Raw genomic sequence first — 24,766 nt, 5'->3', positions numbered from 1 at the left:
TCACCTTCCAATGGGACAACAACCCTAAGCACACAGCCAAGACAATGCAGGAGGTGCTTGTAACGTCATACCCAAGACTTGATGCTGTAATCGCTGCCAAAGGCCCTTCAACAAAGTACTGAATACTTATGTAAATGTGATAGTTTTTGTTATTTGTAATACATTTGCAAAAATTCTAAACCTGCTTTTGCTTTGTCATTATGGGGTACTGTGTGTAGTTTGAGGGGGGGGACTATTTAATTTCAGAATAAGGCTGTAACGTAACAAAATGTGGAAAAAGTCAAGGAGTCTGAATATTTTCCGGAAGGCACTGTTTGTAGTATGCCATGGGGACACTTATGGCAAGGATACATTTTGGACAGTATACATTGTGTACAAAACATCAAGAACATCTTCCTAATATCCTACTTTCGGTTGAAAGTTTGTTCAAGTCATTGAAACGACCTGAAAAAACTAATGTAGTTTCATTCAAATGGAAACAGTATCACAGTATCAAATTAGTCAATGAACAATTGTATTAATAATCACACATCAATTCAGGAAGTACACAGTATTAAGAACATTCAAGTGCTAATTGTCTTTATTCCACTACTAAAGAAGCATGACTCAAATCACCTGCTCACATCCAGTGTGAGAAAAGACATTATTCTATGCCTCACCATTAAGTGAATTATTGCCAATACATATTAAACATAGGGGTTTTCATTCAGTTTAAATATTTCTTAATTACATTTCATGTAACATTTAGTCATTATTTACGCAACCAACAATTTATTTGTACAATTATATGGTTTACAAACAATGGAGTAAAACAAGCTTATATTTTGGGGTGGACATTGCATCCTATTCTTAGTCAATGAAAATAAGAATTTGTTCTTAACTGACTTGCCTAGTAAAATAAAAGGTATAAAAAAAAAAAAAATGGCATCAACATATTCAAAAACCAACTGACCCATCAACCAACGCCTGCAAAACCAATGAACAAATATGTGAAAAAGCAACACATCTTAGTATGAAAAACAGTATAAATTCAGTATGTATCATCCACATTGTCAAAACTGTGCATGGTATGTACACAGTGTACAAAACGTTGTGGACACCACGACAGACTGACCAGGTGAACGCTATGATCCCTTATTGATGTTATATCCTTGAGACATGGATTGTGTATGTGTGCCATTCAGAGGGTGAATGGCCAAGGCAAAATATTAAAGTGCCTTTGAAAGGGGTATGGTAGTAGGTGCCAGGCGCACTGGTTTGTGTCAAGAACTGCAATGCTGCAGTCTTAAGCACTAATATTTATTTTCAAGGATCATCAATTTGTAATACTTCCTATTATGCAAATGTTTTTCGTCACCACCAGATTGCAGTATATCAACCACATGAAAAAAAAAGTACTATTCATCACTACCTTACAAGTTCTACTCAATAATACATTTCACTACTTATTTTTACTACACAAGAGTGGTAAGTCAGTACTGATGATGTTGACTGATTCTCATATGAACTAACCCAGTATAATCTTTGAAATCTTTGCATGTTGCATTTATATTTTTGTTCAGTGTACATGATAATATTTAAATTGTCTTTATAAGTCATGTTGGGTCCCACAAGCTGTCCCAACACAATGACGAATTCTGACTGTAAAATGCCCTTCATTTAGTTGACTCTAAAATGTTGCATTCTATACCCATTTGAAGAGATACAAGTTATTAATGTGTTTAATAAGATTAAGAACTCTCAGGGGACCCTATTTAAAAATTTGGGGGGCCCCAAGTTTGGGTACAACTGTAATACTGTCCTCAGTCCCTGCTTGCTTCAACGCTTCCTCTCTTTGGATCTTCCTTTGCCTCCTTCATTGCAGCCTCACTACCCTCTGTAAATAAAATGTATTTGGTTAAGAGAAATTGTATTAGCCATCTTAATGTCAGTCAACTGCTCCTGCTGAGGTTAGAACTCTGATCAACAATCCTTCTGAGCGTTGATCAATGCTGGGAACGTAATAATAAGTGGGTAAACAATAATACAAAAATAAATGTATAAAAGTAAACGCTATTTCACAAGTAAAAATGTGCGTAAATGGCGTTCACGCTCCACTACATCCCTGGTTGTCTGGCAAAACCCATTCATTAACATCAGTATCCTGCCAGGCAGGAATACATCTACATTTGCCCGGCCTTTTAGCTATCGATGTGATGTTTGGCGGCGCTTAATCAATCAATTTTGTACCTGCCTGGCTGAGTGCTATTGTGGTGAAAGGAAAACACGTAAGGAAATAACATATTTGATCATGTTCTGTTCCGCTCATTTTAATTCAAGTACCCTGCACTCAACGGTTTCCTGTGTGTATCAAGAAAGATCCATCACCCAAAGGCCAGCCAAACAACTTGACAACTGTGGGAAGCATTGGAGTCAACATGGGCCAGCATCCCTGTGGAACACTTTCAACACCTTGCAGAGTCCAATGTTTCATTTAATCCATTTTAGAATAAGGCTACAACAAAATGGGGAAGGGGTCTGAATACCTTCCGAATGTACTGTTTTTACTGTATCTTACTCTCCAAGACTGTCTCGGAGGTAGCAAGGCAGGGCGGCTTGTCTCATCTCCTGGTCAGTAGGGGGTGAGCGAATCATCACTGGTTCATACAAACACAGGACAGGGACATAGAGCCTAGTTAATACAACAGTACTGTAGAGAGAAATAGAAATTGCGTTTTTTTGTAGGCACTAACTCCACCATGGTTCATTGGACAAGGTTATGGGGAAATTAATGGCGTTTTTGTAGGGTTTTTGGATAAACACCGAAAATAAGGTCTGTGGTAAACACAGGCTTAGGAGATCGTATATGTTCTCCTCAATGAGATAATCTTCATTAGTTAATCTAAATGTGATTTTTGAAGCATTTATGTTTTTTAGGACTACAAGTTGGCGAGCTCTATACCATGCCTTCTTAACTGCCCATGGGAAGATTCATTAAGCTGTAATGATTTGAATTAAATATACAACTTCAGTCTCACAGACATTATTATGTTAATACATGTAGTGTATAACAAGAGTCTGGGTCAGCTCCTGATTTCTGGGCCACTGAAGCAGCCTGGGATGGTCTGCCCTTTGACCTCGAGGACGAGCCAATCTGTCATCAAGCGGCTCCGTTTCTTCATCAGAAAGTGGAGTCATCAGTGAGAGCAGCTCCTTGGTCTCCTCATCCTGAGGGAAAGAAACACTGAACACACACCCTTCCCTGTGTCCTAAACATGAATCATAATAAGGCAGGCAAAGCTTATTGTAGGGGTGCACTTCAATAGTCTACAGTGGCTTCCTCTATCTCCTTTCATTTGCACTGATCTGAACAGCAGATAGGTGAAAGCATTATGGTATTTGTCTTCACCCGTCCAGTTCATTCAGAGCAGTATGAGCAGAGAACAGAATATAAGCCACTTCAGACTATTGAGATGCACTAAAAACCTTGGGTAAGGTGCCATACTGTAGTATACCTCGAGTTTGAGCTTGGCTCTGTTGATGTCCATGCAGGAGCGGAGACACTCCCCAACCACCATGCCCCTCACATGCACTACGCTGCTATCCAGGTGGCTCTGTATCCCTCCCAGCATGACCTGCAGTAACTCTGACATGGGAAAATACATTAGGGTTGTGATCATTAGGCACAAAACAGAAGAAAACAGACTTCAACAAGGTGGGACAACATAGACACTTCCCATAACAAAATGTTTATCGTCGTTTTCCTAGGAAAAATGAATATATAACTCAAGAGGCGGACAGGTCAGAAAGTAGTATGAACAGCTCTGATCGTGTGACAATACTGTGCCGTAATATTAGGGGTGTTACCTGAGCGTAGCTACTGTAGCTCTGCATCACTCAGTCACACACAGCAGCAGAGCCCGGCTCACATAGAGCTGCTGCTCCAGAGGGGGTTGGCTCAGGCCTGGCACAGCAACCGCAGCACCTGGACACACTCAGTCACACGCACACACAATCAACATTGTCAAGAAAATACACACATATCACCACAACACAAAAGACTGTTGTACACTCACCTGTATAAGTAGTGGCCTCTCCCTGTCCTGAGTCGGGTAGCCCAGAAGAATCCTCAAAACAAGAGTGAAGTTGAAGACTAGCTATAACAGCAGCTTTTTAAGTGGACTTTCTGTCCTTCAACACCAGGTTCCCCATGATCCTGGACCTCTGTCAGGCTTAGAGGAAAAAGAACACTTGCATTACGAGAAAAAGACATGGGACAAAGACAAAGCTTGACACCTTTTTATAACCTCTAGCTATCTCCCCTTCCCTTACCTGTTGACAGTCCACACCAGCCCAGTGAGAACACACTCCAGCCAGCACGCTGGGACGGTCTCCAGCAGCTTCCAGCGCACCCTCTGCCAGACCATGTCTGAGCATGTGCAGGAGGAGAAGCGAGCGGCCAGCACCTCAAACACTAACCCTGCAGAAAGAGACGCACAATGATGAAACTCTGCTGATGAACGGAAAAGTGTTGCGGTAGACAATCATCACTGCAGGAGGAACACATGTTGAATGCAGCCTTGCTTAACACGGTGTCCCTGAACACAAGCCTTTCCCAGGGCATGGGCCACAGAAGTCAGGGAGCAGTCTTTTCCATCTGGTAACAGCAGAATATTTTATTCTGTTTTTTAAAATCTGATTTTATTCCTTGCGTGTAGTCTGTTCTGGACTTGGAACGGTGAAGAGACCTCTGGTGGCATGTCTTGTGGGGTATGCATAGGTGTCCGAGCTGTGTGCTAGTAGTTTAAACAGCTTGGTGCATTTAACATGTCAACACTTCTTACAAAAACAAGTAGTAATGAAGTCAATCTCTGCTTTACTTTGAGCCATGAGATATTGACATGCATATTATTAATGTACATTTAAGGGCCATCCGTGCCACCCTGTTCTGGGCCAGTTGTAATTTTCCCAAGTCCCTCTTTGTGGCAGCTGACCACATGACTGGGCAGAAGTCCAGGTGCTACAAAACTAGGGCCTGTAGGATCTGCCTTGTTGATATTGTTGTCAAGGAGGCAGAGCAGCACTTTATTATGGACAGACCTCTCCCTGTCTTAGCTACTGTTGAATCAATATGTTTTGACCATAAGTTTCCAATCCAGGGTTACTCCTGCAGTTTAGTCTCCTCAACTTGCTCAATTTCCACATTCATTACAAGACTTAGTTGAGGTTTAGTGAATGATTTTTTTTTATTTTTTATTTATTTCACCATGGAGGCAAGTTGAGAACAAATTCTCATTTACAATTGCGACCTGGTCAAGATAAAGCAAAGTAGTTCGACACATACAACAACACAGAGTTACACATGGAGTAAAACAAACATACAGTCAATAATACAGTAGAAAAATAAGTTTATATACGATGTGAGCAAATGAGGTGAGATAAGGGAGGTAAAGGCAAACAAAAGGCCAAGGTGGCGAGGTAAATACAATATAGCAAGTAAACACTGGAATGGTAGATTTGCAGTGGAAGAATGTGCAAAGTAGAAATAAAAATAATGGGGTGCAAAATAAATAAATACAGTAGGGGAAGAGGTAGTTGTTTGGGCTAAATTATAGATGGGCTATGTACAGGTTCAGTAATCTGTGAGCTGCTCTGACAGCTGGTGCTTAAAGCTAGTGAGGGAGATAAGTGTTTCCAGTTTCAGAGATTTTTGTAGTTCGTTCCAGTCATTGGCAGCAGAGAACTGGAAGGAGGCGGCCAAAGGAAGAATTGGTTTTGGGGGTCTGTCCCAAATACAATGCTTTTAGTTTTTTAAATTTTATATTTAGGACTTATTCAAACATAACATCTATTTGCAGTGAAGCCACAACATTTACATTACATTCAGTCATCTAACAGACTCCCATCCAGAGTGACCAATAGAAGCAACCAGGATAATCATCCTGTCCAAGGGCACGTTGACAGGTCTCCCAACAGGTCAAAACAGGGACCCGAACCAGCCACCTATCGGCCACCGGGCACAAGCTCCCAACTGCCGGGCCACCAACCCTCCAAGATCCCCCCACAGTTCCCTGAGAGCTGCCACTCAACAATTTACTTCAATACAAAACCTAGGAGGCTCATGGTTCTCACCCACTTCCATAGACTTACACAGTAATTACAACAACTTCCGGAGGACGTCCTCCAACATATCAGAGCTCTTGCAGCATGAATTGACATGTTGTTCATCCAATCAAAGGATCAGAGAATTAATCTAGTACTGAAAGCATACAGCTACAGCTAGCTAGCACTGCAGTGTATACAATGTGGTGAGTAGTTGACTCAAGAGAAAGAAAATAGTTGAACAAATTAATTTCTTCCTAAATAAAGAAGAAAGAGAGCGCGAGAGTGTCATTTCTTTTTGCTTTCAGTTTCACCTACTTAGCTAGCAAATGCAGCTAGCTAGTTTAGCCTACTGAAAGACCCTGCTCAAACAGCCAGCTAGCTATGTTGGCTAGCTGGTAATGACTATCCAACACAACACTGGAACTCTTCCAAGTAAAAGGTGAGCTTTTGGTTTTACAAATGTATTGCCACGGGTGCAACTGCTTGCTGATGGACACTAAAGTTACCGCATGATTTAGCGGGTTTACGAACGTGTTAGTTTTATTAGCTATGCTGATTATGATGTTAATTTTGCTAATATGGTGATAATGATGTAGGCTGTGTGTAACTTGGAAAGGATTTTTCGCCTTGTCACATACAGCTGATGTATGAAGTCCACAAGCGAAGGGAAGCGGTGAAAGTAGGAGAGTGCATAACGTAGATGTGAGAAGGAATACATCGTGGCAGCTATGAAACTGAACTGTGTTTACGTATGATCAGTGGTGTATTCAATCTGCCCATTCTGTTGAAATACGTTTCTTAAACAGAAGCAAACTGAAGAAAACGGGGATAAACATACCTGAATTTGTCCAGGTATAGAAACTCTTGTTTGCAACTGTTGGACTAACATTATCAGCTAGATGCAGGCAAGAGTGTGCAAGGCGGTAATGAATGTCACTGTCTGTCCATGTGTCACTGTCTATCACATCAAATTTGTCTCTCAACCTGTGTGCACGTTGTAAACGTTCATTCATAGGCTAGGTTGAAGCAACTTTATGATGGGTATAGGGAAAATGTTAGTATCATGTTGTAGCCTAAACCTATCGTTGTTACATTTAACTGGGTGAATGGAATATGAATGACAGTCAACCAATGTGCTGTAAAACGCTAACGTTACTTTGCTCCATGCCAACTTTAAGGTTTTTACTTTCAAAATGTTTAATAACAGTTTTATATTTTTATTTTTCGCCCTCGTACAACTTTTTTCATTCAACTTTTTCACCTCGGATGCTTTATCTGGACATGGTTCTACAGGACCTCCACCAGCCGAAGCTAAGTAGTAACATTAACATTATGCCATCTAATTGCAGTTGCTGTATTCATAATATACAGGAGAACTGTTGCCTTATGGTGACAATAACCGTGCTCCAAGCCCACCTTCAGACGCAATCGTTAGGCAAGGGTGTAGGAAATTTTATTTAAGTGTATGAAAGGATGAAACAGTGTCTGTGCCACCAATAAGTACAGATAGTAGTACATTTTCTCATGGCTTCTGGAAGGAAATGCTGTTGGAATGCTCAACTGGTGTCGCTCATTCTGCCAACAGAAACTTTCAACCGGTTCTCCCCATTAAACAACGAGTCGGAGTCAGAGGCTGAGCATTCTCACGTCTCTCCTCCACCCGTTACGGGGTCTGAGCCGCCAAATCCTCCCACCATTAGCTCTGACAAATTGAAAACCCTAGTCATTGGCAACTCCATTACCCGCAGTATTAGACTTAAAACGAATCATCCAGCGATCATACACTGTTTACCAGGGGGCAGGGCTACTGACGTAAAGGCTAATCTGAAGACGGTGCTGGCTAAGGCTAAAACTGTAGAGTGTAGAGAGTATAGGGATATTGTTATCCATGTCGGCACCAACGATGTTAGAATGAAACAGTCAGAGGTCAACAAGCGCAATATAGCTTCAATGTGTAAATCAAATTGAACAATGTGTCGGCATCGAGTAATTATCTCTGGCCCCTCCCAGTGAAGAGCTCAAAAGCCGAGTCTCAACTCAATTGCTGGTTGAAAATGGTTTTCTGCCACTCCAAAAAGACAGAATTTGGAGATAATTGGCCCTCTTTCTTGAACTCACCCACAAACAGGAAAAAGCCTGGCCTGCTGAGGAGTGACGGACTCCATCCTAGCTGGAGGGGTGCTCTCACTCCTCTAGCTCCACAATGAGATAGGGTGCAGCTTAGTGGAGTCTGCCACTAGCACAGTCAGTGTAGTCAGCTCAGCTATCCCCATTGAGACCGTGTCTGTGCCTCGATCTAGCTTGAGCAAAACATGGCGGTATTCGCTTTAGCATTCTCATTGGAATAAAGATCTCCTCCAGTCCTGTCATTATTGAAAGAGGTTGTGATCTCACATCTCAAAATAGGGCTACTTAATGTTAGATCCCTCACTTCCCAAGGCAGTCATAGTCAATGAACTAATCACTGACCATAATCTTGATGTGATTGGCCTGACTGAAACATGGCTCAAGCCTGATGAATTTACCTTGTTAAATGAGGCTTCTCCCCATGGTTACACTAATGTCCATATCCCTGCGCATCCCGCAAAGGGCAGAGGTGTTGCTAACATTTCCGACAGCAATTTCTTTTTTATTACCGCGTTTTTGTCTTTTTAGCTTCTAGTCATGAAATCTATGCAGCCAACTCAATCACTTTTATAGCTACTGTTTTCAGGCCTCCTGGGCCGTATACAGTGCTCCTCACCGAGTTCCCTGAATTCTTATCGGACCTTGTAGTCATGGCAGATAATATTGACATTTTTTATGACTTTAATATTCCCATAGAACAGTCCACAGACCCACTCCATCATTGACTCAGTGTGTTTTGTCCAAGGGTAGCCTAGTGGTTAGAGCGTTGGACTAGTACCCGAAAGGTTGCAAGTTCAAATTTGTTCTTAACTGACTTGCCTAGTTAAATAAAAAGGTTAAAAAAATGTCTCCGGACCAACTCATTGCCACACCCTTGATCTAGTTTTGTCCCGTGGAATAAATATTGTGGAGTTAAATGTTTTTCCTCAATCCTAGACTATCAAACCGCCATCTTATAACGTTTGCAACCACAACAAATAATCTGCTCAAACCTCAACCAAGGATCATCAAAAACTGTGCTATAAATTCTTGGACAACCCAAAGATTCCTAGATGCCCTTCCAGACTCCCTCCACCTACCCAAGGACGTCGGAGTACAAAAATCAGTTAACCACCTAACTGAGGATGTCAATTTAACCTTGAATATTACCCTAGCGACAGTTGTCACAAGACATTTGGTCCCTGGTACACAGAAAATACCAGAGCAAGCTTCCAGAAAATTGGGATGGATATGGCGCTCTACCAAACTGGAAGTCTTCCAACTACCTTGGAAGCCTGTGTTTCAGACATAGGGAAGTGGATGGCGGCAAATGGTTTTACTTTTAAACTCTGACAAAACAGAGATGCTAGTTCTACTGTAGTTCCCAAGAAACAAAGAGATATGCTGTTGGATCTTACAATTAATTTTGATGGTTGTACAGTCATCTCAAATAAAACTGAAGGACCTCGGCGTTACTCTGGACCCTGATCTCTCTTCTGACTAAAACAAATCGGAAACTTTTTGTCCTAAAATGATACAGAAAAACTAATCCATGCTTTTGTCACTTCTAGATTAGACTACTGCAATGCTCTACCCGGATAAAGCACTAAATAAACTTCAATTAGTGCCAAACACTGCTGCTAGAATCTTGACTAGAAATTGATCATATTACTCCAGTGCTAGCCTCTCTACACTGGCTTCTTGTTAAGGCTAGGGCTGATTTTTAGGTTTTACTGCTAACCTACAAACATTACATTGGCTTGCTCCTAACTATCTCTCCGATTTGGTCCTGCTGTACATACTGTGGCAAACCTCTTCAAGGTTAGGAGCGTTTGTCACAAACTAAATGGTAAACTGCCACCAAATCACCCAAGAATGAGAGTTCTTTGTTTGTTTGTTTCTCCGTCCTGGTCCACCCAGGCCGTAGGCGAGGTCAAGGATAGCAGGGTTCGGTACACGAATCGGGTTCTCGGTAGGTCCAGGTCCAAACGCCAACAGGTAGTCCAAAACAATCCAGCTCATACACGGTAAATCCAGCCAATCTCTATTGTCTCTTTCTCTATTGTTCATAGATTCTTCCAGCACTCTCTCACCCTCTTCCTGGTTTTTCTTGACCCTTTATCTGTGGGTCGGCTCCACCTTCTGAGGGTTCCCCTTGCTTCTGGGACTTGTAGTTTTGGCGGTCGGCCATTTTGTGATCTGTAGTTCTGACAGGGGTGGCCATTTTAGTGATCGGGCAGAGCCCGTTTATTAGTTCTGCTCTCACATATCTGCCATTTATCACTCGACCCCCTTCTTTGCCACAATACCTACACATACGCTACGGTCACAAGACGCAAGCCTCCGTATTGTCCCTCGGTTTCGACCTTTAAGCCTTTACTGAAGACTCATCTCTTCAGTAAGGTCCTATGATTGAGTATAGTATTACCCAGGGGTGCAAAGTTCAACGGCAAAGAACTGGCACGACGAACCGCCCTTGCCGTCTCTACCTGGCCCTCTCTCCATTGGGATTCTCTGCCTCTGACCCTATTACGGGTCTGAGTCACTGGCTTACTAGTGCTCTTCCATGCCGTCCCTAGGAGGGGTAGTTCACTTGAGTGGGTTGAGTCACAGACTTGATCTTCCTGTCCGGTTTTGAGTCCCCTCCGGCTCGTGCGGTGGAGGAGATCTTCGTGGGCTATACTCAGCCTTGTCTCAGGGTAGTAAGTTGGTGGTCCGTTGATATCCCTCTAGTGGTGTGGGGGCTGTGCTTTGGCAAAGTGTGTGGGATTATATCCATCTTGGTTGGCCCTGTCCGGGGGTATCGTTGGACGGGGCAACAGTGCCCCCCCCCACCCCCCAAGTCTCAGCCTCCAGTATCTATGCTGCAATAGTCTATGTGCAAGGGGCTAGGGCCAGTCTGTTAAATCTGGTGTAATTCTCCTGTTTTATCCCGTCCTGTGTGAATTATCTATGCACTGAACATCTTGAAGAATAATCTGGCCTTAATGGCTATGTACCATCTCCACCCGGCACAGCCAGAAGAGGACTGGCCACCCCTCAGAGCCTGGTTCCTCTCTAGGTTTCTTCCTAGGATCCTACCTTCCTAGACAGTTTTTCCTAGCCACCGTGCTTCTACATCAGCATTGCTTGCTGTTTGGTGTTTTAGGCTGGGTTTCTGTATAGCACCTTGTGACATTGACTGATGTAAAAAAGGGCTTTGGAAATACATTTGGTTGAATTGAAGTGGTAGGGTCTAGGAACTAGTTTGGAAATAAGCCCTAAACCCTGGTGCTGAGAGCACAGCAATCAGATTTAGCCTTCCGCCAGAAAATGCGAGTTTGAACTATTTTTAAATTAGTGTACAGTGCAACAGCCCGATAAGGGCATATGCCAAAACAGTGACAGTGTAAAATAATGTTTGAGTTGACAAGATTTAAATGTGTTGTTTGTAAACAGAGTATAAAGCCTACTTACATGCTTCATTACCATCAACCTGCTCTTCACTCTCTGGGGTGCTGGATCTAAATTGGGACTTGTCAAGAAACACAGTGGAGCCACTAGAACTGCAGTGATAGTCATCAGTTAATGCATCACGGATGCTGTCGATCGGTCCAGATCCAAACTCAAGGCGCCTTGCCTTCTCTTCTCTTCTCCCATTCAGGTGTATGGCCCTTGATCTTCTTTCCAAGTGTAGCATCCTTGGGCTTTCTGCCCTTGGTCTTTTGAGGGGTCCGCACATTCTGTAATCTCTTCATCAGTAGTCTGGAGACAGTTTCCTGTTAGGACACATATGTAATGTCTCCCTTTAAAGGGATACTTTGGGATTTTAGCAATGAGGCCCTTAATCTACTTCCCCAGAGTCAAATGAACTTGTGGATAATATAATCGTATCCAATAGTTAATCTAACTCCGGGGAAGTAGATAAAGGGCCTCATTGCCAAAATTCCAAAGTATCCCTTTAAATGCACATGACACAACAATGCAGAGATTACCGCTGTTAATTACTGAATAGCAAAAGCCACAATGGTTAGACTAAAAGGAAGTGAACAAGATGATCACTCACCCATTCATATTTATAATGCACCGAATTGTCCCGCAGCATATGGTAATATTCTACCAGTCGTTTGGCCATATAATTTACTTCACGCTTCAATGGATACTTTAAGTCCTCCATTGTGGCTCACATTATGGATCTCTTGTTGGTCATCATGTTATGGAGTAGTCGACAGCGAAGTCCTTTTGAGAGTGTGTAATCTTGCTCTTGCCCAACGAGCTGCTTTTTAAAATAATATATTCTGGCTTGTTCTAACTCGCTTTCTGTGAAGATGACATATTACAGTGGGGCAAAAAAGTATTTAGTCAGCCACCAATTCTGCAAGTTCTCCCACTTAAAAAGATGAGAGAGGCCTGTAATTTTCATCATAGGTACACTTCAACTATGACAGACAAAATGAGAAAAAAAATCCAGAAAATCACATTGTAGGATTTTCAATGAATTTATTTGCAAATTATGGTGGAAAATAAGTATTTGGTCAATAATAAAACAGTTTCTCAATACTTTGTTATATACCCTTTGTTGGCAATGACAGAGGTCAAACGTTTTCTGTAAGTCTTCACAATGTTTCCACACACTGTCGCTGGTATTTTGGCCCATTCCTCCATCTCCTCTAGAGCAGTGATGTTTTGGGGCTGTTGCTGGGCAACACGGACTTTCAACTCCCTCCAAAGATTTTCTATGGGGTTGAGATCTGGAGACTGGCTAGGCCACTCCAGGACCTTGAAATGCTTCTTACGAAGCCACTCCTTCGTTGCCCGGGCGGTGTGTTTGGGATCATTGTCATGCTGAAAGACCCAGCCACGTTTCATCTTCAATGCCCTTGCTGATGGAAGGTTTTTACTCAAAATCTCACGATACATGGCCCCATTCATTCTTTCCTTTACACGGATCAGTCTTCCTGGTCCCTTTGCAGAAAAACAGCCCCAAAGCATGATGTTTCCACCCCCATGCTTTACAGTAGGTATGGTGTTCTTTGGATGCAAGACAGGCCTGGACATGTACTGGCTTAAGCAGGGGGACACGTCTGGCACTGCAGGACTTGAGTCCCTGGCGGCGTAGTGTGTTAGTGATGGTAGGCTTTGTTACTTTGGTCCCAGCTCTCTACAGGTCATTCACTAGGTCCCCTTGTGTGGTTCTGGGATTTTTGCTCACCATTCTTTTGATAATTTTGACCCCCCGGGGTGAGATCTTGCGTGGAGCCCCAGATCGAGGGAGATTATCAGTGGTCTTGTATGTCTTCCATTTCCTAATAATTGCTCCCACAGTTGATTTCTTCAAACCAAGCTGCTTACCGATTGCAGATTCAGTCTTCCCAGCCTGGTGCAGGTCTACAATTTTGTTTCTGGTGTCCTTTGACAGCTCTTTGGTCTTGGCCATAGTGGAGTTTGGAGTGTGACTGTTTGAGGTTGTGGACAGGTGTCTTTTATACTGATAACAAGTTCAAACAGGTGCCATTAATACAGGTAATGAGTGGAGGACAGAGGAGCCTCTTAAATAAGAAGTTACAGGTCTGTGAGAGCCAGAAATCTTGCTTGTTTGTAGGTGACCAAATACTTATTTTCCACCATAATTTGCAAATAAATTAATAAAAGAATCCTACAATGTGATTTTCTGGATTTTTTTTCCTCTCATTTTGTCTGTCATAGTTGAAGTGTACCTATGATGAAAATTACAGGCCTCTCTCATCTTTTTAAGTGGGAGAACTTGCACAATTGGTGGCTGACTAAATACTTTTTTGCCCCACTGTATGTCCTTCATGATTTTGGAGGGACTCCTTTCCTGATCACTGAGCCTGGATGCAAAACAGAACCTGGGCTTGGAGACACTCGGGTTCCAGCCATTTGCTCTGGTGAAGGTATTTGAGTTACTGGATCAGGGACTACTGGGGTCACTGCCATTAGTTCTGTAGGTGCTGGGATTATTGGACCGGAGAGTGCTGGGGTCACAGGATCTGGTACTGGAGGTGCCTGCCTTGTGCACAAGGTCTCAAATTTAGCTGATCTGAATCTTGTTCCTGTAAACACATGCATCAGATAGACATTGCTTTCTAGGCAATAAATGCCCATTTCTACTTTGTTCGCAATTTGAAAAATATCAAATTAAGAGCTGCAAACATTTACACCAATATTACATGTACTAGCTAGTGTAAACTGAAATCCTACCTCATGATCCTGATGAGCAACTTGCCATATAGCTTTACTCTTTATGAAATGTTCTAGACCCAGTAAGAGATCCCTGATATCAAAGGAGAAGCTAAGACTGGGCAAAAGACATGCAGGGTGAAAGGTAGTGGCCTTACCATCAAAGACATATCCTTTCATTACATATCTTTAGTGAAAAGGTTGGCACAGTTAGTGTCACCCGAAAATACTAGCCAAGATTGAAGATGGACCGCAGAAATGCACATATGGACTCTTATAAGATCACATAAGGGGACCTTATAAGATCACATCCATTGTTTTCATAAAACCCACTGCTTTACAGATTTTATATACACAGACTAAATTTAGCTGTGTAATCCTTTAGGCTCCCATGCCCCAAAGAACAAATTACTCATGGTTTATTATGTTGGGAAATATCAACCATAAATAAAGATCCAAGCTGTCTGCTATCCAACTTGTTGCTATAGCAACATCACGTGACCTTTCTCAGTGTGGGGTTGATGCGATATTGAAAGACATCAAGAGGACCTGGTACAATGGAGTTCAAATTCAAACTTCCAATGGGGAGAGAGAAATATATTGTGCATTGGTTTCTCTCCGCTGAGACACTGTAGCCCAACATGAGCTGTAGGGATTTAAAGAGGGGGTGGGGTTTAACAAATGTAGACAATGTGAATGTACTTTGACATTGATTGAGATGGTTCATATTATCCTGTTATTACTCAAACTGTATCAGATTTGAAATGTCTTATTGAGCAGTATTTGAAGTATGTGAAAAAGCTTTTCCCTGAAAACAATATTACATCAAAGCAACATTATTTGATTCATGTTCCATCTCAGATTAAATTATTGGTTCCAATGGTCAAAATACGGTGCATTCGGAAAGTATTCAGACCCCTTCACTTTTTCCACATTTTGTTACGTTACAGACTTTCTAAAATGGCTAAAATTATATATATTTTTTACATACAATATCCTATTATGACAAAGTGAAAACAGGTTTTTAGAATATATATATTTTTTACAAATAAAGAACAGAAGTATTACATAAGTATTCAGACCCTTTGCTATGAGACTCGAAATTGAGCTCAGGTGCATCCTGTTTCCATTTATCATCCTTGAGATGTTTCCACAACTTGATTGGAGTCCACCTGTGGTAAATGATTTGGAAAGGCCCACTTCTGTCTATATAGGGTCCCACAGTTGACAGTGCATGTCAGAGCAAAAACCAAGCCACGAGGTCGAAGGAATTGTCCGTAGCACTCCGAGACAGGCTTGTTTCAGCAGCATTGAAGGTCCCCAAGAACACAGTGGCCTCCGTCATTCTTACATGGAAGAAGTTTGGAACTACCAAGACTCTTCCTAGAGCTGTCCGCCCGGCCAAACTGAGCAATTAGGGGAGAAGGGAGGTCACAAAGAACCTAATGGTCACTTTGACAGAGCTCCAGAGTTCCTCTGGGGACATGGGAGAACCTTCCAGAAAGACAACCATCTCTGCAGCACTCCACCAATCAGTGCTTTATGATAAAATGGCCAGAGGGTAGCCACTCCTCAGTAAAAGGCACATGACAGCCCGTTTGGGAGTATGCCCAAAGCCACCTGAAGGACCCTCATACCATGAGAAACAAGATTCTCTGGTCTGATGAAACCAAGATTGAACTTTTTGGCCTGAATGCCAAGCATCACGTCTGGAGGAAACCTGGCACCATCCCAACGTGAAGCATGATGTTGGCAGCATCATGCTGTGGGGATGTTTTTCAGCAGCAGGAACTGGGAGACTAGTCAGGATTGGGGGAAAGATTAACTGAGCAAAGTACAAAGAGATCCTTCATGAAAACCTGCTCAGGACCCCAGACTGGGGCGAAGGTTTGTCCTTCCAACAAGACAAAAAAAAACTGTTTTTGCTTTGTCATTATGGGGTATTCTGTGTTGATTGATAAGGGGAAGAAAACGATTTAATCCATTTTAGAATAAGGCTGTAACATAAAATGTGGAAAAAGTGAAGGGGTCTGAATACTTTCCAAATGCACTGTTTGTGTATGACGGTTCTCAATGCTGAATTTCAGAAATGTATGAAAGTCTTTTGATAAAACATAATCAAATGTTTGAATGTTGTCAGAATGCTAGACGGGTCACAATACCCTATTTTTTTCCAATGAGCGGGAGTTGGGACCAATGTCAGAGGTGAAGAATATGCAATATCTGCAAGCAAAAGTGAGGGATTTCCTTGGGTCTGGTTCTTAAAAAACAAGAGAAACAATCCTGATTTAAATATCATCAAAATTGATGGCATTACATGATAACTTGTTGATTGCCTAGCTGTGCTAGTTTCACATAAAGTACCTAGAATTAGATCTAATATCTAAATTAGACAACTCAAGACCAATTTTCTTAAAACAAGCTGAATAATCTAACACAATTACAGTGCTTGATAAAATGACTTACAATATCTTATTGGGGGGTTGATTTATTGCCTTAATGCAAGATTTATTTACTTCCTAGGATTTCATTTTTTGCAGTACATACGAGTTTATCATCAAGTCAGACTAAGCATCACTTGAAAAATGTTGAGTAAGGTAAGTCACAGCAGGTGTCTGAACATTTTCCATTCAACAACATCAAATAATTCAGCACCTCTGACGAAGGTGGCGTCTGTAAATCTTTATTGTGCAGATTCATGACTGGATTAGACAATTTTCCTTTTCTCACAACAGCATTATATTTATTTCCTGATAAGAGGCACAACCAATGACGGTACTTTGGTCTATGGTGAATGGGATATCTTAAGAAAAGTCTAATTGCTGCCATTCACGTTGCACAGTGAGGTTTGGGCTATTTAGCAATCAAATATCATGCAATGAATCAGCTTTAAACACCTAAATGAAGAACTGAAAAGAAACCATGATTAGATGTAGAGACACTAGACGAGAGCGTTTACTGTTTCTGGGAGGGCAGGTTCATTTTGCTGAGGGAGTGTGCTACCTTTCTGATCATTTGTGGGGCGAACCTCAACAGTCCCTCATCCCTGACAAAGTCTCTGCTTTTCAGCTTGGCGTTCTTCCGCCGGCGGATATGATATAGCCTGCCGAGATGGGAAGACACATCTACTGTCCGGCTGTTCTGCCTCTTCACGCCATGCACTGAGATCTCAAACACAGTCCTGGGGTTGATGATCAGCTTCCCCGTTTTGTAGTGGGATTTGAGAATGGGTTCTCGCAGGACATGCAGAAGGAAGTTAATGCCAGGAATGGTGGCCCACTCTGACAAGTTGAATCTGCTGCTTTCGTCAGTCTTCTCGATTGGGAAAACATTGTTTTCAAAGTAGAAGTTGGCCTTGTTGCCGTATTTGATCTCCAGAGTGCTCAGGAGCTCCCCCCAGGTGTTGTTGTCCACGGGGAGGATGATCTCATCAGGGTCATGGAGGAGGAGATACTTAGTCTGGTACATGTTCCTGTACAGACAGTCGTTGAGCGCAGGGATCTGGCCATAGTAGTGCAGGTCACCGGGCGACTTGGTGGCAAGCCAGCTGGAGGACACCTTGATGTGGGTGTCAATTGGCCAGGGAACTACTTCCACCAGACCAACTTTGTCTTTATAGTAATGCAGTACCTCCTCCATGTCACAGCTGCAGTTGGTCTTATAGACCACCACCCTCTGGGCCCCCAGCAGGCGATACATCTCCATGGCCTGCACAAACTGCAGCACGTTGTTGTACCCCCCGAACATGGTAGAGAGGCACACAGTGAAGTTGACAGGAAAGCTGGACTCCCTTGGTACCCTGTTCAAGATTGGAACAAAGGTGACGTGCTCAGGATCAAAGTCCTCAGACACCAAGCCAGCGTGTGTGGGCTCACAGTCCTCCGGGATGTCACACAGGAAGTCCCCCGTGCCGTAAGGGAACCCGAAGTGGGAATTGTGGATAGTACGCTTGGCCAAAGAGGTGAACAGACGGTCTTGGCAGCATAGTAAGCAGTGATGGATGGTCTTTTCTGGTCGCCACACGATGGAGATGAGACGAAGGCTCATGTTATGGGTCCGGTGCTCAAAGAAAGCATTCAGCACAAATGTTTTGGACCCTTGGATCGGGATGAAGGGGTCAGTGCTCAAATTTGCAAAGCAGGTGTCCATTTCCCAGTCCTTCCTCCTAAACAATTGCTCTACAGACCATTTCTGAGTAATAAAAATGATACATCCCATGGTGAACAGAGTCAAACCAAGAAATATCTTCATCAAATTCTTCTTTGTCATGGTTATGAGGGGCTGATGAGGGTCTCTCTGAAGAAAGCTGCAGAACACAAATAGCAAAACCATCTTTCAGTTTTCCTGTACAATAAACACAAATATAAATATTTTGATGTCAAGGGTCAGAAAGCAGTGTGCAAACAAAAAAATATTTAAAGACCCAATCTGAGATTGGTACATCCATTTTTGACGTTGAAATGAATTATATATAACTCGGCAAAAAAAGAAACATCCTTTTTCAGGACCCTGTCTTTCAACGATATTTGGATTTTTACGAATTAACTTCACAGATCTTCATTGTAAAGGGTTTAAACACTATTTCCCATGCTTCTTCAATGACCCATAAACATTGGGGCGGCAGGGTAGCCTAGTGGTTAGAGCGTTGGTCTAGTAACCGGAAGGTTGTAAGTTCAAACCCCCGAGCTGACAAGGTACAAATCTGTCGTTCTGCCCCTGAACAGGCAAGTTGACGGCCTAGGAACAGTGGGTTATTGAAAATAAGAAATTGTTCCTAACGGACTTGCCTAGTTAAATAAAAGGTTAAATAAAGGTTAAATAAAGGTAAAATTAAAAAAATAAAAGAACAATGAAGGCCACAGTTATGAAAACCTAGGACACTATAATGAGGCCTGTCTATGGACTCTGAAAAACACCAAAAGAAAGATGCCCAGGGTCCCTGCTCATCTGTGTGAGTGTGCTTTAGGCATGAGGACTGGAGATGTGGCCAGGTCAATAAATTGCCATGTCTGTACTGAGACGCCTAAGACAGAGCTACAGGGAGGCAGGACGGACAGCTGATCGTCCTCGCAGTGGCAAACCACGTGTAACAACACCTGCACAGGATCGGTACAACCGAACAAGGCAACAACAACTGCCGAGTTACACCAGGAACACACAATCAGTGCTCAGACTGTCCGTGAGAGGCTGGACCTGGGGCTTGTAAGGCAGGTCCTCACCAGACATCACAGAGCAAAAATTAAAGCAGGAAGCACCAGTGACGAGATCAATAAAAAAGTGGTCAGACGAAGCAGATGCTAAACTACAGGACTGTTTTACTAGCACAGACTGGAATATGTTCCGGGATTCAGAACACCACATCAGTCTTTGGCTTCATCAAAAAGTGCATTGATGACGTCGTCCCCACAGTGACCGTATACCCCAACCAGAAGCCATGGATTACAGGCAACATCCGCACTGAGCTAAAGGCTAGAGCTGCCGCTTTCAAGGAGCGGGACTCTATCCCGCAAGCTTATAAGACATCCCACTATGCCCTCTGACGAACCATCAAACAGGCAAAGCATCAATACAGGACTAAGATCGAATCGTACTACACCGGTTCTGACGCTCTTCAGATGGCAGGTGGCAGGACTTGCAAACCATTACAGACTACAAAGGGAAGCACAGCTGCACAGCTGAGAGCTGCCCAGTGACACGAGTCTACCGGACAAGCTGAACTGTTTAGAGGCAAATGGCACTGACACATGCACGAGAGCGCCAGCTGTTCCGGAAGACCTTTAAACAGGTCAACATTCATTTACAAGGCCGCATGGCCAGACGGATTACCAGGACGTGTACTGTGAGCATTTTTTACACAACTGGCAAGTGTCTTCACTGACATTTTCAACCTCTCCCTGTCCAAGTCTGTAATACCAACATGTTTTAAGCAGACCACCATAGTGCCTGTGTCCAAGAACACAAAGGTAACCTGCCTAAATGACTACCGACCCGTAGCACTCACGTCTGCAGGCATGAAGTGTTTTGAAAGGCTGGTCATGGCTCACATCAACACCATTGTCCCAGAAACCCTAGACCCACTCCAATTTGCATACAGCCACAACAGATCGACAGATGATGCAATCTCTATTGCACTCCACACTGCCCATTCCCACCTGGACAAAAGGAACACCTATGTGAGAATGCTATTCATTGACGACAGCTCAGCATTCAACACCATATTGCCCTCAAAGCTCATCAATAAGCTAAGGACCCTGGGACTAAACACCTCCCTCTGCAACTGAGCCCTGGACTTCCTGACAGGCTGCCTCCAGGTGGTAAGTGTAGGTAACAACATATCCACCACACGCACCCTCAGGGGTGCATGGCCAGGCACGACTCCAACACCATCATTAAGTTTGCCGATGACACAACAGTCGTAGGCCTGATCACCGACAACGACGAGACAGCCTCTAGGGAGGAGGTCAGAGACCTGGCCATGTGGTGCCAGGACAACAACCTCTCCCTCAACGTGATCAAGAAAAAGGAGATGATTGTGGACTACTGGAAAGAGGACCGAGCACACCCCCATTCTCATCAAAGGGGCTGCAGTGGAGCAGGTTGAGAGCTTCAAGTTCCTTGGTGTCCACATCACCAACAAACAAACAAACAAACAAACATGGTCCAAGAACACCAAGACAGTCATGAAGAGGGCACGACAAAACCTATTCCCCCTCAGTAGACTGAAAATATTTGGCATGTGTCCTCAGATCCTCAAAAGGTTATACAGCTGCACCTTCGAGAGCTTCCTGACTGGTTGCATCACTGCCTGGTATGGCAACTGCTCTGCCTCTGACCGCAAGGCACTACAGAGGGTAGTGCGAACGGCCCAGTACATCACTAGGGCCAAGCTCCCTGCCATCCAGGACCTCTATACCAGGCGGTGTCAGGCCCTAAAATGTGTCAAAGACTCCGCCACCCTAGTCATAGACTGTTCTCTCTGCTACCGCATGGCAAGAGGTACCGGAGCGCCAAGTCTAGGTCCAAGAGGCTTCTAAACAGCTTCTACCCCCAAGCCATAAGACTCCTGAACACCTAATTGCTACCCAGACTATTTGCATTGCCCCCCTTTTACACTGCTGCTACTCTCTGTTATCATTTATGCATTATCACTTTAATGACTCTACCTTCATGTACATATTACCTCAACTAACCGGTGCCACCGTACATTGATCCTTTACCGGTACCCCCCTGTATATAGCCTCGCTATTGTTATTTTACTGCTGCTTTTTAATTAACTTGTTCCTTTAATTTCTTATTCCTATCTGTATCTTTTAAAACTGCATTGTTGGTTAGGGGCTCGTAAGTAAGCATTTCACTGTACTGTTGTATTTGGCGCATGTGACTAATAAAATTTTAATTCCACTTAATGGTCTGTATGAAGCCAAACGTAGCAGCTGCTCATCAATTATTTCAGCAAAAGGAATAAATGGTTAAAAAAAGTAAGGCCCGCATCCATAGAGACACATACCACCTCTATTGGTAGTACTGCTACTACCAGCAGTACTACACCCGCATCTGTCGACGACACAAGTTGTTCTGCTTCCACGAGCACATCCAATGCTAGCATCAGTAATTCTACATTTGTTGTTAGTCCAGCTAGCATGGACACTGACAGTTGGATCTGATGCAGCCGAAGAGCTACTGCCCCCTTACCTGGGAAAAGACCTTACAACAGACAGGGACGTTGGACCATCGAAGAGGCGTAAATATGATAAGAACTACATTGATTTGGGGTTCACATATTTTGGGAGTAGTGCCTTTCCTCAGCCACAGTGTGTAATATGTACAAAAGTATCTCACAACCCTATGAAACCTTCACTCTTGCAAAGACATTTAGAAACAAAACATGGCAATTTGAAAAATAAGCCAAGAGAGTTTTTGAGCGAGAATTTAGACAACTTTCGAGTAGTAAGACATATATAAAAGCAACAGATACCATTAATAAGAAGGAGCTAGAAGCGTCTTATATGGTGAGCTACAGAGTGGCTTGGACAAGCCCATACTATTGTGGAGGACTTCATTCTTCCTGCTGCCGCAGATATGGCTGGGACAATGCTGGGGGAAAAGGCCCCCAAAACTATACAGACAATGCCTTCAAACAACACAGTTTCACAACGCATCAGTGACATGGCAGGAGATGTTTTGAAACAACTACTGCTTTGCATACAAGCCAGTGAATTCTATGCGTTACAGTTGGATGAGTCAACAGAGCCTGGCACAGCTCCTGGTATATGTCCTTTATGTTTAGGGGGGGTCAATTAAGGAAGACATCTTCTGCAAACCAGGACAACAGGAGAGGATATTTTCAAGTACAGGACAGCTTTGTGACATCAAATGGACTTTGGCAGTCAAGGTGTTTTGGTATCCGCACTGATGAGGCAAAAGTCATGACACGGAGACATAGTGGAGTGGTAACACGCGTGCAAGCAGTTGCTCCCGACACTACTTGGGTACACTGCAGCATCCACCGAGAGGCGCTTGCTGCCTAAGGAATGCCTGACAGCTTGAAAGACGTTGTGGACACTACACTACAGTTGTTAAAGAAAAGCCCCTGAACTTGTGTATTTTCTGCACTATGCAATAATATGGGCAGTGACCATGTAACGCTTTTATAACATACAGAAATGCGCTGGTTATCAAGGGGCAAAGTACTGACACGTTTTCTTTACTGACCATCATTTGCACTTGTCTGATCACTTGCATGATGACTAGTTTCTCACACGACTGGCCTACCTGAATGATCTGAATCTAGGACTATAGGGACCCCCCGCAACTATATTCAATGTGCGGGACAAAATTGAGGCTATGATTAAGAAGTTGGAGCTCTACTCTGTCTGCATTAACAAAAACAACACACAGGTCATTCCATCATTGTATGATTTTTTTTGTGTGCAAATGAACTGAAGCTTACGGACAATGTCAAATGTGATATAGCGAAGCACCTGAGTGAGTTGGGTGCGCAATTACGCAGGTACTTTCCCGAAAAGGATGACACAAACAACTGGATTTGTTATCCTTTTCATGCCCTGCCTCCAGTCCACTGACCGATATCTTAACAAGAGAGCCTCATCGAAATTGCAACAAGCGGTTCTGTGAAAATTGAATTTAATCAGAAGCCACTGACAGATTTCTGGATTGGGCTGCACACAGAGAATCCTGCCTTGGTAAATCCACTGTTAAGACACTGAGGCCCTTTGCAACCACATACCTATGTGAGAGTGGATTCTTGGCCCTCACTAGCATGAAAACTAAATACAGGCACAGACTGTGTGGAAAATTATTTATAACAGACTCTCTCCAATACAACCCAACATTGCAGAGTTATGTGCATCCTTTCAAGCACACCCTTCTCATTAACCTATGGTGAGTCATTCATAATTTTCAACAACTAAAGTTGTTAAAGTTGTATATGTAAGATGGCTAAATTAAGAGCAACATCATTGATTATTATTATTTGTGCCCTGGTCGTATAAGAGCTTTGTCACTTCCCACGAGCTGGGTTGTGACAAACTCACACTCATTCTTATGTTTAATAAATGTATCTATTGTGTGTGTGTGGCAGGCTGACGATGATGGCAACAAAAAAAAACGACATGGTGCTAGAGGGGGTACGCAGCTGGAGGTTGAATGTTTGAGGTGGTACGGGACTATAAAACATTTGGGAATCACTGCGCTAGAGCAAGATAAGCTAAAAATCAAACGAGGGAACAGCTTGTAGTTGGCCGTCAAAATTGCACTAATAGAGAATGACATCTGAATGGGAACTTGCCTGCTCGCCAATTTGACAAATAAGACATGCAAATAAGACATGCAAATAAGACAGTCGTTCAAGTTCAGCATAGCTAACTAGCTAGCAAAGCGATTCACATGTCTTCCTAGCTAACCAAATGATAAGGTACAGTAATGAACCATGGTAGTTTGAGATTCGACAGACATTCAGACCTTCAAACTTCAATAGCTCACGAACGATTTGTGCTACATACCTTAAATTAGGCTCTTTATGGCGGTAAAAAGTGTACGACGTTACACAGGTCTTATTTTTCGATTCCAACCCGTTTCATAATTACATGGTAACTTAAAGGCAGCCTGATGCAGTCAACGTAACTAGTTAGGGATCATCAACAAACTGCATAATCACAATATTCGAATTTAAAATGTGACTTAGCAACCTCATTTCAACGGTCCATTATTCCTGACACAGAGAGGCAAGTTGAACTTATAAATAATTTAAAGTTCAATAGCTCTTTGACCATGTGACCTAGACACCTCAAACCAACTTTGGAATATTATTATATCTTTTTTTCGATTAACCTTTATTTAACAAGGCAAGCCAGTTAAGAACAAATTCTTATTTTAC

At 42.9% G+C, this 24,766-nt stretch overlaps 1 protein-coding gene across 5 annotated transcripts; it reads right to left on the bottom strand.

Moving 5' to 3' along the window:
- Window positions 1-265: 265 nt before the first annotated feature.
- LOC112266765 lies at window positions 266-24,766 on the bottom strand. Of its 5 annotated transcripts, XR_006078797.1 has the most exons (8): window positions 24,393-24,762; window positions 11,647-11,948; window positions 4,312-4,459; window positions 4,056-4,211; window positions 3,847-3,964; window positions 3,495-3,625; window positions 2,526-3,207; window positions 266-1,876 (listed from the first exon to the last, which is right to left on the bottom strand). XR_006078797.1 is itself a non-coding variant. In XM_024444544.2 (2 exons), exon 2 carries the CDS (start codon window positions 18,637-18,639, stop codon window positions 17,326-17,328), a length of 1,314 nt encoding a protein of 437 aa, XP_024300312.1. In that variant the 5' UTR covers window positions 18,640-18,676; window positions 24,393-24,733; the 3' UTR covers window positions 17,045-17,325. The 5 variants fall into 5 exon arrangements, 1 of the variants encoding a protein (XP_024300312.1); XR_002955990.2 differs by having other exon boundaries at window positions 266-3,207; window positions 24,393-24,763; XR_006078796.1 differs by lacking the exon at window positions 11,647-11,948 and having other exon boundaries at window positions 266-3,207; window positions 24,393-24,757.

This window comes from Oncorhynchus tshawytscha, linkage group LG14 (genome assembly GCF_018296145.1).
Source record: "Oncorhynchus tshawytscha isolate Ot180627B linkage group LG14, Otsh_v2.0, whole genome shotgun sequence".
NCBI classification, from domain to species: Eukaryota; Metazoa; Chordata; class Actinopteri; order Salmoniformes; family Salmonidae; genus Oncorhynchus; species Oncorhynchus tshawytscha.
Note: the sequence above shows the minus strand (reverse complement) of the source record. Positions and strands in the feature narration are given on the sequence as shown.

What these genes read in the sequence shown, in the direction of transcription:
- LOC112266765 (XM_024444544.2), bottom strand. Translation starts at nt 18,639, where the DNA reads ATGACAAAGAAGAATTTGATGAAGATATTTCTTGGTTTGACTCTGTTC.